Source organism: Lepus europaeus, chromosome 8, assembly GCF_033115175.1.
Source record: "Lepus europaeus isolate LE1 chromosome 8, mLepTim1.pri, whole genome shotgun sequence".
NCBI classification, from domain to species: Eukaryota; Metazoa; Chordata; class Mammalia; order Lagomorpha; family Leporidae; genus Lepus; species Lepus europaeus.
This window is the reverse complement of record NC_084834.1, coordinates 38,599,363-38,612,336: the sequence shown is the minus strand read 5'-3', so window position 1 is coordinate 38,612,336 and position 12,974 is coordinate 38,599,363. Positions and strand designations below refer to the sequence as shown.

Here is a 12,974-nt window from a genome sequence, read left to right as displayed (position 1 = left end):
TAACTAGCTTTTTTCTCTTCTAAGGTGAGAAGTTTAAAGAATGCTTAGATAAGTTCCTAAGGATGAATTTCAGCAAGGGTTGTCCACCAGTCTTCAATACTTTGAGGTCATTATACAGAGATAAGGAAAAGGTAAATGCGATGTTTTGTTTTGGCTATCATATCTTTGGTAAGTATTTATAATGGTTGATTCTTGATTATCTGCACAATACTACATGTTTTGTAAATCTGGTATCAGTCCTAGCTTTCAGTTTAAATGCTTCTGTCTGTTTATTCCAATTCGTTCTCTTTTCTCTCCAGCTTTTTTTTTTTTTTTAAGATTTATTTTTTTTATTTGAAAATCAGAGTTACAGTGAAGCAGGGCAGAGGGAAAGAGAGAGAGAGATGGGGCTGGCACTGCGGTGCAGCAGGTTAAAGCCCTGGCCTGAAGCACCTGCATTCCATATGGGTGCCCATTCTAGTCCCAGCTGCTGCTCTTTCAGTCCAGCTCTCTGCTGTGGCCTGGGATAGCAGTAGAAGATGACCCAAGTCCTAGTGCCCCTGCACCCACGTGGGAGACCCAGAAGAAGCTCCTGGCTTTGGATCGATGCAGCTCTGGCCATTGCGGCCATCTGGGGAGTGAACCAGAGGATGGAAGATCTCTCTCTCTGTCTCTGCCTCTCTCCGTAACTCTTTCAAATAAATAAATAAAAAAATATTAAAGAAAAAAAAAAGAGAGAGGTCTTCCATTCACTGGTTCACTCCTTAGATAGCTACAATGGCTGGAGCTGCACTGAGCTGAAGCCAGGAAGCAGGAGCCTCCTTTGAGTCTCCCATGCAGGTATGGGGCTCAGGCATTTGGACCATCTTCCACTGCTTTCACAGGCTGTAACAAGAGAGCTGGATCAGGAGTGGAGAAGCCGGGACTCAAACTGGCGCCCATGTGGGATGCCAACACTACAGGTGGCAGCTTTACCCTCTATGCCTCAGCGCTGCCCCCACTCTACCTTTTTTTAAAAGATCTATTTATTTTACTTGAAAGAGTTACAGAGAGGCAGAGTCAGAGAGAGAAGTCTTCCATCTGCTGGTTCACTGGTTCATTCCCCAAATGGCTGCAATGGCTGGAGCTGCGCCAATCCAAAGCCAAGAGCCAGGAGCTTATTCCAGGTCTCCCACACAGGTACAGGGGCCCAAGCCCTTGGGCCATCTTCTGCTTTCCCACCCCATTGCAGAGAGCGGGACTGGTAATGGAGCAGCCAGGACGTGAACCGACACTCATGTGGGATGCCGGCATTGCAAGCGGTGATTTTACCTTCTATGCCGCAGCACCTGCCCCTCTCCATCTCTTTAGTTACTTATTTTTGCTTGCTTTTTGCCCTTTGTTTCTGCTCTGTACTTTAAATTTTTACTTATTTTAATTTATTTGAAGTGCAGAGACAGACAGATAGATGTAATAGGTGGGCAGGGGCCAGGCCAAACCCAGGAGCCTGGATCTCTCAGATGGTGGCAGAGGCCCAACTACTTGAGTTGTTACCTGCTGCCTCCCAGGGTGCATATTAGCAGGAAGTAGGAATTGGGAGCAAAGCCAGCATTTGAACCCTGGCCTTCCAATATGAAATATGGGCACCCAAATGGCATCTTAAGTGCTATGCCAAACTCTTGGACTTGCTATATACTTTGATGATTCTATGTAGGCTATAAAAAGTTATTAGGGTGTAGTGATTTCTCCAACTTTTTTCTAATTCTATTTATGGTCAGAAATGAGTTTTATTTTGAACTAAGTTTTGCTTTAGTAATCTTTTTTTAACTCAGTAGAAAGAAAAGTTGGTTAGAAGAATTTGGGGCCGGTGCCGTGGCTCACTTGGTTAATCCTCCGCCTGCGGTGCCAGCATCCCATGTGGGCATCAGGTTCTGGTCCTGGTTGCTCCTCTTCCAGTCCAGCTCTCTGCTGTGGCCCAGGAGGGCAGTGGAGGATGGCCCGGGTGCTTGGGCCCCTGCACCCTCGTGGGAGACCAGGAGGAAGCACCTGGCTCCTGGCTTCGGATCGGCGCAGTGCCAGCCGTGACGGCCATTTGAGGAGTGAATCAATGGAGGGAAGACCTGTCTCTCTGTCTCTCTCACTGTCTGTAACTCTACCTGTCAAATAAATAAAAATAAAGTCTTTTAAAAAAATTTACAAAAAAGAATTTACTGCCCTAGTAAGTCAGTTTATTCTTTCAACTATGTGTTAACAGTATTCAGAATGCTTAGTGGTTTTTTTTTTTTTCCTTAGGACTTATTTATATATCTTGAAAGAGTGTTTACAGAGAGACACAGAGAGATCTTCCATCACGTGTCCACTTCTCAGATGGTCACAAAGCTAGGATCCAGGAGCTTCATATGGGTCTCCCACATGGATGGCAGGGGCTCAAGTAGTTGAACCATTTTCTGTTGTCTTCCCGCATGCTTTATAGCAGGGAGCTGGATTAGAAGTGGAGCAGCTGGGACTCGAACTGGTGCCCATATGGGATGCTGGCATCACAGGCAGCAGCTTTACCTGCTGTGCCACAATGCTGGTTCCTTAGTTAGTGTTTTAATATTCATTTAGATTATTTTGCTTGGAAGCATTTTGGTTGGATTAAAAGCAAATCAGTCGGGGTTGGCATTTGATTTAGCAGTTAGAATACTGCTTGAGATGCTCACATCCCATACTGGAATGCCTAGGCTCAAGTGCTGGCTTCACTCCCACTTCTAGCTTTCTGTTAATGTACACCCTGGGAGTTAACTGGTAATGGCTCAAATAGTTTGGTTCCTGTCACCCATGTGAGAGACTCAGATTGAATTCCTGGCTCCTGGCTTTGGTGTGGCCCCACCCTAGCTGTTATGGGCACTTGGAGATTGAACCAGCAGAAAGGACCCTTGACTATGTGTTTCAAATAAATTTTTAAAAATTAAATTAAGGGGCCAGTATTTTGGAGCAGCAGGTTAAAGCCCTGGCCTGCAGTGCCAGCATCCCATATGGGAGCCAACTGCTCCACTTCTCCCATCTAGCTTCCTGCTAATGCACCTGGGAAAGCAGCAGAGGATGGCCCAAGTCCTTGGGCCCTTGCACCTACATGGGAGACCCAGAAAAAACTCATGACTCCTGGCGTCAGATCGGCCTCAGATTGGCTCAGCTTGGCTCAGCTTCAGCTGTTGCAGCCAACTGGGGAGTGAAGCAGTAGATGGAAGACCTCTCTCTCTCTCTCTCTCTGTCTCTGTCTCTACCTCTCATCTGTAACTGTCTTTCAAATAAATAAAGTAAATCTTTTTATTTTAAAGCTTTTATTTCATATAAATTTCATAGGTACAACTTCAGGAATATAGTGGTTCTTCCTCCCATACCCATTCTCCCACCCCTACTCCTGTCCCACCAACTAATCCCTCTCCCATCCCATTCTTCATTAATATTCACTGTAAAATAAATCTTTAAAAAATTAAGTGAATAAAAATATTTTAAACTTAAATCAGTTATTTTAAGAACCCAGACAGATGGAACAGATTAAACATGCTAATTAACACTTTGACCTGAAGCACATAATGTGCATTTATTTGCAAATGTTGTTGAAAGGCCCAATATGTAGGCTTTATTGGGTGGTTTATCACCTTTTTTTTTTTTTTTTCAGTCACAGCCATAAAATGTGATGTTATGTACAATTTTGAGAGAGTTAGACTTTGATGCTTGTGAAACAATCAAAAATAAGAGTATCATTTTTATGATTTTCTTCTACTTATGGTTTTCTTATTTATACCCGTTGGTTAGAAATTTCTAATTGTTAATCTTCCATGGTATTTAACTCAAGGAAACAGTTGTTTTTTCCCTCATTGCTAAGTTATGTAATATTGAATTAAATTTTGCCATTATGATAATAAATGGGACTGATTAGACAGGTTTTGGAAAACAAAGCTGAGTTTTTGTAAGGTAGTTTAGTTTTTAGCAGAACACACGTCCACCAGATTAATCTAGCTGCAACTATTCATTTCTTTTTTTTTTTTTTTTTTAATTTTTATTTATTTATTTGAGAGGTAGAGTTACAGACAGTGAGAGGGAGAGGCAGAGAGAAAGGTCTTCCTTCCATTGGTTCATTCCTCAAATGGCCACAACAGCTGGAGCTGCACCCATGCAAAGCCAGGAGCCAGGAGCTTATTCCCGGTCTCCCATGTGGGTGCAGGGGCCCAAGGACTTGGGCCATCTTCTACTGCTTTCCCAGGCCATAGCATAGAGCTGGATTGGAAGAGGAGCAGCTGGGACTATAACATATGGGATGCTGGCTCCGCAGGCGGAAGATTGACCTATTGTTCATGGTGCCGGCCCCACAGTTTGCCATGGTGTTGGAGAGAGCTGGTATTAATCTTTTCCATCACTTGAGGTCATGTATGAGAGGTGCTGTAGTAATAGAAATCCCTTAAAGGTGTATTAAGCAAAGAAGGGAATTATAAATTGAAAGTGTCTGTCTGAAATGTCTCAGGAAACCAGGAGCAGGTGTGTATTCAGGACTTAGGAAAAACCAGAACCTAGAAAGTCACTCATTCTCCTGGACCCACCCACTGTTGTCTGCTTCAGATTTATTAATTCTCCCCTGGGTTATAAAATTGAGAATTTGATTGCTATCATTTACATATGGAATATATTCTTTTCATACAGCATTTAATCTTTTTTTTTTTTTTTTGAAGAAAAACTTATTTGAAAAGCAGAGTTACACACACACAAAGAGAGAGAGAAAGAAAGAGAAAGGTCTTCCATCTGCTGATTCACTCCCCAATTAGTTGTAATGGCCAAGACTGAGCCAGGAGCTTCCTCTGGGTCTCTCACTTGAGTGCAGGGGCCCAAGCCCCTAGGCCATTTTCCTCTGCTTAGGCATATTAGCAGGGAGCTGGGTCAGAGGTGAAGCAGTAGCGACCAGCATTCATATGCGAGGGATGTCAGCACTGCAGGCAGTGGTTTTACAGCATCAGCCCCAATCATTTTTTTTTTAAATTTTTATTTATTTATTTTGTTTGAAAGGCAGGGTTACACAAAGGCCAGAGGGGAGAGAGAGAGAGAGAGAGAGAGATCTCTTCCATATGTGGGTTCATTCCCCAACTGGCCACAATTGCCAGGGTTTGGGCCAGGCCAAAGCCAGTAGCCAGTAGCCAGGAGCTTCTTCTGGGTCTCCCAAGCACTTAGACCATCCTCTACTGCTTCCAGGCACATTAGAAGGGAGCTGGATTAGTAGTGGAGCAGTGGGGATTCAATCAGGTGGCCATATGGGATGCTGGCATATACTACACCCCAACCCTGGCCCCAGCATTTAAATCTTAATTCTTTTAAAGCAAGTGGCATGAGTGCTACTTATATGACTTGAGGTAGAATAAACCAAGAAATAAATCATCCACAAAATGACTGTTTGTGTCTAGCCTTTTCTTGATTCCTGGTTTAGCTGATGCTGTATTTTCTAGTGGGAAAAAGGAATTTAACAGTAAATTTTGAAGAAAGTTATGTCTTAATGTACTGCTGCACAAATACATGAGTTAATTTTAAACTTGTATCCAGAGGTTGAGGGACTTATAAAGGTGTGTGTGTGTGTGTGTGTGAGTGAGAGAGAGAGAGAGAGAGAAGTGTTCATTTAGTCCTTTAATCATAAACAACACATTGTACATAGGAATAGTAACTGTATATTTTAAAGTGTGCTTGTATGTTTTTACTCTAGGTGGCAATCATAGAAGAATTAGTAGTAGGTTATGAGACCTCTCTAAAAAGCTGCCGGTTATTTAACCCCAATGGTAAGTTCTCAGGTTTCATGTTTGAAAAACATCTTCCAAGCTTTTATATATTATGATATTCTTAGTCAGAAGGTCAGTATTATTTAGTTGGCAGCATAAGTACATTTAAATTTTGTTCCCTTTAAGATGGAAGTCCATTATTTTATATGATAATATTTGGTTAGAGGAGAATCACGTCAATTTATTTAAAAAAAAACATTTTATATAAAGCTTAAAGCATCTGTAACTAAGTGCAGTAATTTAATGATCATCTGTTCATCCCTCAGTTTCAATAATTTTTGATTCATGACCAAATGTACTTCATTTATTCATGTATTCTCAGGTGCTTCTCTGTAGTCCCATGTTATTCTAAAGCGTATTTCAAATATCACATCATTGGACCCATGAATATTTTAATGTCTAAAAATAAGGAATCCACTTAAGATATAATCATAATACCATTATCATACTTGAAAATTTAAACTTTCTTGATATCAAATACCCAGTCCATGTTCATAATTCCAGTTATATTACAAAGGTATTGTTTTCCTTTGCCTTCTGTTTTTGAAGTTCTTTGAGTGAAGATCCAGACAAGATTATTCTTTCAGTATCTTTTTTAATATATAGGCTTTTTCATCTTTTCTGCAATTTATTTGTTCAAGAATTTTTTTCTAATGGACAAATTCAACTAGAGGATTGCTGATATTTTTGGTTGTCTTCCTTTTGTTTTTGTTTTTTAACATAAGAGGATTGAACAGGATTATTTTACAGATGGTAGTGTCGTCTTCTATCACTAAGCATCTAGTGTTTGTTTATTTGTTAGCCATTAATACCAACTCATAATATTCTATCATTCTTTATTATCTTAAAAGAAAAAATTTCCCTTTTATGTGCTTACCCAGCATTTCAGTTTACGTAGGAAAAGAATGGTAAATACTTTTTGTTTCCCACCCCGTAACTTTTGGTTCTTCACCAGTTATACAAAATAGTGAAGTGGTTCAGCTCCGTTCAAAGATGCCAAATACATTTTTTTTTTAAAGATTTACTTATTTATTTGAAAGTGAGAGTTACACAGAGAGAAGGAGACGCAGAGAGAGAGAGGTCTTCCATCCTCTGGTTCACTTCTCAAATGGACACAATGGTTGGAGCTGCGCCAATTTGAAGCCAGGAGCCAGAAGCTTGTTCCAGGTCTCCCACACCAGTGCAGGGGCCCAAGGATTTAGGCCATCTTCTACTGCTTCCCCAGGCCATAGCAGAAAGCTGGATCAGAAGTGGAGCAGCCGGGACTGTGACCAGCGGCCATATGACATGCCTGCACTGCAGGTGGTGGCTTTACCCGCTACGCCACTATGCTAGCCCCGGCCAAATACTTTTTTTTAACGTATGAATTCACTTGTATTTGGTACCTCAAATGATCCCATCCTTCATATTCTGTGGTAGTGGCTGATGGCTTCCTTGAGTATAAGATATTCCAGTTTGTCTTGTAATCTGTACTGCAGATCTGGAAGGAGGTATTTTTCCAAGAAGCTTTGGTTCCTTTAGTGGGAAAACCCAGTATAGGATCTGGGCTGTTCATTACTACTTTGTTGGTCATTATTTCTAGGTCTCGGATTAATTTTAATAGTACTTTTAAAAAGACATTACCATAGTTTCATTGGTTAATCATCATGATGTTCCTTTGATTATCAGCATTTTCCTACACATTTTACAAATGTGGAAGAGGTTCAATGACATGCCCAAGAATATGCAGCACTTTTGTTGCAGATCTATCATATCGGGAGTTGGTGAGTTCCACTCCTATTGTTTGTCCATTGAGCCATCCTGCTTTTACTAGAAAAAAAATAGACAATTCATTGCTTTCTTGGAAAGCAAATGACAATTCTCAGATATTAGAAATTTATATTAAAATTTTTTAATGTGTGGGTTGTGTATTTGACTTACACATTCTCTTGTGAATATATTAAATCGTGAACTAAAATATAGAATAAGTATTTTTTAATTGTCATCTCAGTTTTTGGGTTTAATTTTCATTCAACCTAAAGTATGTATCTTTTTGTATTCAGCATAATTTGAAAATCTGTTAATATTAATATCACTGAAAGTCAAAATAACCACATCGCAAGTATATATATGCATTTTAGTGCATTGGGTAAAAACTGAATTAAGCAGTTGGGCCCTTTTTTTTCCCCCCTTAACCTCACATTAATTGAAAATTTCTTTTATTATCTATTTTTTCCTCATAAATAACATCCTGATCAATACAGTCTCTTAGTTCTAGTATAGCTTGCCTCCTTCCACCCCTTTTAGTTTTAGTTGTAGGTAATTAGTTGTATCTTTGATCTTAACTGCCATGTTTGTTTAATATAAAGTTCTTATTATACACAAGTTGTTGTGCTAGGGGCTATAAGGATACAAAGCAGAAAAAGTCCCTTCCAAATATCTTAAGGACTTTGTTTGAGTTTTATAGCTAGGTATATAAATAAACTACTTTACAACAAGGTTCCTTATAAGTAAATAAACTTGGGGGCTGTTTTGAAGGAGGCACTTTTTTAATATATGTAATATCTAATCTTGATTTCTTTCCTCTCCTTCCCTGCACCCCTGCTTTTTAAAGATGATGGAAAGGAGGAACCACCAACCACATTACTTTGGGTCCAGTACTACTTGGCACAGCATTATGACAAAATTGGTCAGCCATCTATTGCCTTGGAGTACATAAATACTGCTATTGAAAGTACACCTACATTGATAGAACTCTTTCTTGTGAAAGCTAAAATATATAAGGTAAAAATATCTTCTCTCTTTTACTTATAAGTTATTGAGACGTGACACACATAGTTATTCATATGTGCATTCTATGTATTCAGACATATCCTGGGTTATTCTCTTGGGTTTGGAGAAGACTAATTAAATTTTACATGAAGTATATGTTCCTATGAATATTTATGTACAATCACATTTCAGTATATGATAATGTTAATGAAGTGAACCTAAAGATTCTATTATGAATTCTATGTATTATTTTTTTTAAGATTTATTTATTTATTTGAAAGTCAGAGTTACACAGAGAGAGAGAGAGGGGTCTTCCATCTGCTGGTTCACTCCCTGACTGGCCACCACGGCTGGAGCCACGCCAATCTGAAGCCAGGAGCCAGGAGCTTCTTCCAGGTCTCCCGCATGGGTACAGGGGTCCAAGGACTTGGGCCATCTTCCTCTGCTTTCCTAGGCCATAGCAGAGAACTGAATTGGAAGTGGAGCAAGCCGGGTTTCGAGCTGGGATGCCGGCGCTTCAGGACAGGGTGTTAACCTGCTGCACCATAGCGCCAGCCCCATACATATTATTTCTTCTGACTCTTCAACTCCTTGTGTGTGCTTGAGACTCTCCAGCCATGTATTTTAGCATCATTTTATCTTATTGCAAAGTACAATTTATTATGTAAAATACTTTTTAAAGCTTGGTTGTGCTCATCAGTTTTGTGACTGTCAGAATGTGCTAGGTGAACTAGAACGAAGATCATTGTGGAATATCCAGAAAATGGTCCTAATCAGTAATGTCTCCATGGTTTCTTTGGCGTAAAAATTTGCCATCCAGTTAGCTTTTTTGTGGATTTTCCATTTAATTATGTTGTTCGGACTTAAAGACTTCCATTCCTTTTCTATGATTAAATCATTGTTAAGTTGTTATGTGCCAGGTACTATTGTAGGCAATGGAGATATAATAAGTAGACAAAACAATTAAACCAGGTCATTGTTTTCAGATCCACTTACATTTTAGATATCTACAATGGTATCAAAACTTTTATTATGTAGGAAAGCATACTTTTTCATTTTTAAGAATTGGAATTTATTATCAACAGGTAACAAATTACCTGCACAGTATAATGAGCATATTTAAAGATTCATTTTTGTGTTTGTGCCCTTTAAGCATGCTGGAAATATTAAAGAAGCTGCGAGATGGATGGATGAAGCCCAGGCGTTGGACACAGCAGACAGATTTATCAATTCTAAGTGTGCAAAATACATGCTAAAAGCCAACTTGATTAAGGAAGCTGAAGAAATGTGCTCAAAGTTTACAAGGGTTTGTATAACTAGGTTCCCCTCCCTCCAAAGACTGATTGACTGATTGATTTGAAAGAGTTAGAGATAGAGAGTGATCTTCCACCCACTGGTCTACTCCACAGATGGCCGCAGTGGCTGGAGCTGGGCCAGACTGAAGGCAGGAGCCCAGAGCTTCTCCTGGGTTTCCCACATGGGTGGCAGAGGCTCAAGCACATGGCACACTTTTTGTTGCTTTTATCAGGCAATTAGCATGGAGTTTGATTGGAAGTGTGCTGGTGCCAGCCCAACAATTAGTGTGTCTATGAATAAACAGAATATGAGCCAGTTCATACTGTATACCTTGTTTTCAGTATAAAGAATAGTCAAGACTTTAGTTAAATCACCATATCAGAGAAAAGCTGAAGTCAGTGTTAGTATAAAAATTTTTCTTTTTAAAAATGATTAATTAATTTGAAAGGCTGGGTTGTGGGGGTGGGGCGGTGGAGTGAAATCGATCTTCTGTTCACTGGTTAATTCTGAAATGTTCACAGTGGTCAGGGCTGGGAGAGGCCAAAGCCTGGAGGCAGGAGAGCTTCATCCAAGTCTCCCTTGAGGGTGGCAGGGGCCCAAGCATTTGGCTATCTTCTGATGCTTTCCCAGGCACATTAATTAGCAGGGAGCTGGATTGGAAGTGGTGCTGTTGGGACACTAGCTGGACCCTCATAGGGGATGCCCACATCACGGGTAGAAGCTTAATCCACTATGCCACAATGCTGGCCCCAACATAAAACATTTTATTTTTAGATGGTTATATAATGGATATTTAAATCTGTGGTGTTGTATGTTGAGAAGAAATTTTTTTCCCAGAAAGCTTTCATTTAAGGAATACAAACTTCATGCATTTCATAATACAACTTTAGGAATATAGTGATTCTTCCCACCAAATCTGCCCTCCCACCCACACTCCCACCCTTCTTCTTTCTCACTCTCCTATTCCATTCTTATTTTTTCCTAAGATCTATTTTCGATTAACTTTATACATATACGATTAACTCTATACTAGTAGAGAGTTCAACAAATACTATGGGGAAAAAAAAAAAAAAAACACCTGTTCTTCAATAGTCGAGACAAGGAATATTCAGTCATTGCATCTCAAAGTGTCAGTTTCACTTCTATAGATTACCTTTCAGGTGCTCTATTAGTTATCACAGATCAGGGAGAATATATGGTATTTGTCCTTTTGGGACTGGCTTATCTCACTAATAAGTATAATGTTTTCTAGTTCCATCCATTTTGTTGCAAATGACAGGATTTCTCTCTCTCTCTCTTTTTTTTTAACTGCTCTGCAGTACTCTATGGTGTACATATCCCAAAATTTCTTTATCCAGTCTTCAGCTGATGGATATTTGGGTTGACTCCATATCTTAGCTGTTGTGATTTGAGCTGCAGAGATGAAATTTTTAGGAGTTAAGAAATCTAATATTTGAGTACCTTCTGTATACTAGTATTCTTCATTTTATATTAATCCCTAACCCTGGTTAAATATACCGTTTGTTAATCATTTGCAAAATAACATGTTAGTGGTTAGAAAGATAATTTCAACTTCTTTCACATATTAACTATTGCCTCTTAATAATTTTAAAAATTTTAAAAACTATTTTGAAATATTAAAATCAACTGACCATCTTTTCCTTCTTAAATCTTGTGGTCAAATGATGTATTTGGTGAGAAATGGTCTTGAATAAAAGTGATTTTTTTGTAGGAAGGAACTTCGGCTGTAGAGAATTTGAATGAAATGCAGTGTATGTGGTTCCAGACAGAATGTGCCCAGGCTTATAAAGCGATGAATAAATTTGGTGACGCACTTAAGAAATGTCATGAGATTGAGAGAGTAAGTACCTTATACTTAGGAGTTTCTCATTTTACTTCATTGTAAGGTGAAGATTTGTGGCAAATCCTATTTTTTTCTAGTCTCTTTAATTCAGAATATGTAATTTTAACATCAATATTCTCTTTTCAATTCTTATAATGGAAATATTGTAAATCATATTTTCAGCCAACTTACCTGTTAGCTAGTCGTATTCTTTATGGGAAGTTTCTATCTTGGGATTTTTTCTTAAAATTGATATTTGAGCCTTTCATATTGCTTCTGCTTCTGTACTAGAAAATGAAAGCTCATTAAGTAGTCTTAGAACTGATGTTTTGGGGTTGGTGGTGCTATGCACCCTGTTAATATATAAGCTTTGAAGCTTTTTTACAATGTTTTTAAAGTTTGACTAATACTAATCAGTGTTTTGCTAGTAGTTGGCATTCCTGTGTTATATATTTTTTTCACATAGTTTATATAATTAATTTTACTTTTGTTATACTTCAATTATAAAACATCAGAACAGAGCTGAAATGTGGAAGTTGCTGGTCGCTTAACTTGTTGATTTCTCTTTCCCAAATATCATCATTATATTACAAAGTTAAAATTTGGATTCTTAAAAAGTTCCACATACTCCATATTATACATCCTTTGCAAGTTGTTCTTAACAAAAAAAGCTTGGTGTTTAACATGTTAAGCTACTGTAATATACCATTTTGTATACTAATCAGTTATATTTGTTTTTTCATTATAACTTAAGTGTGATTCAATGGATTAAAGCATTGTTCTTCTCTTTTATTCAGTAAATAATTCAGTGCCTGCCACTTGTCATATCTTGTGTTAGGTAGTGGCCAACTATTTGCTTATATGCAAAGTGTTTCTATTAAATAATTGTAATTAAAATTTAAGAAATTTACTAGCCTTTTTATGCTACAGAAACATGTAATCCCAAGGGCTTTGATTTTTGTATTTTTCTTCAGCATTGGTATACTTCAGTATAATAATAAAAAGATAATTTTGTTAGCATTTTATAGAAATCACTGACGACCAGTTTGACTTTCATACATACTGTATGAGGAAGATTACCCTTAGATCTTATGTGGACTTATTAAAACTAGAAGATGTACTTCGACAGCATCCATTTTACTTCAAGGCAGCAAGAATTGCTATAGAAATCTATTTGAAGCTTCATGACAACCCTCTTACAGATGAGAATAAGGAACATGAAGCTGATACAGGTATAATATTCAAAGATTTCTTACTATTTGCTTTGATGTGTGTTTATGTATTTATTTACAATAGAGAAATATACAGTGCATAAACGTTGTCTG

At 38.4% G+C, this 12,974-nt stretch overlaps 1 protein-coding gene across 2 annotated transcripts in view; it reads left to right on the top strand.

Annotated features, from left to right (window-relative positions):
- NAA15 (N-alpha-acetyltransferase 15, NatA auxiliary subunit) overlaps window positions 1-12,974 on the top strand; it is a 111,726-nt gene that overhangs the window by 67,731 nt on the left and 31,021 nt on the right. For both annotated transcript variants that reach the window (XM_062199594.1, XM_062199593.1), the window contains exons 9-14: window positions 25-131; window positions 5,687-5,759; window positions 8,353-8,522; window positions 9,664-9,816; window positions 11,539-11,667; window positions 12,668-12,881. In XM_062199594.1, coding sequence (XP_062055578.1) covers window positions 25-131; window positions 5,687-5,759; window positions 8,353-8,522; window positions 9,664-9,816; window positions 11,539-11,667; window positions 12,668-12,881 — 846 coding nt within the window. The remainder of the gene's footprint in view (window positions 1-24; window positions 132-5,686; window positions 5,760-8,352; window positions 8,523-9,663; window positions 9,817-11,538; window positions 11,668-12,667; window positions 12,882-12,974) is intronic.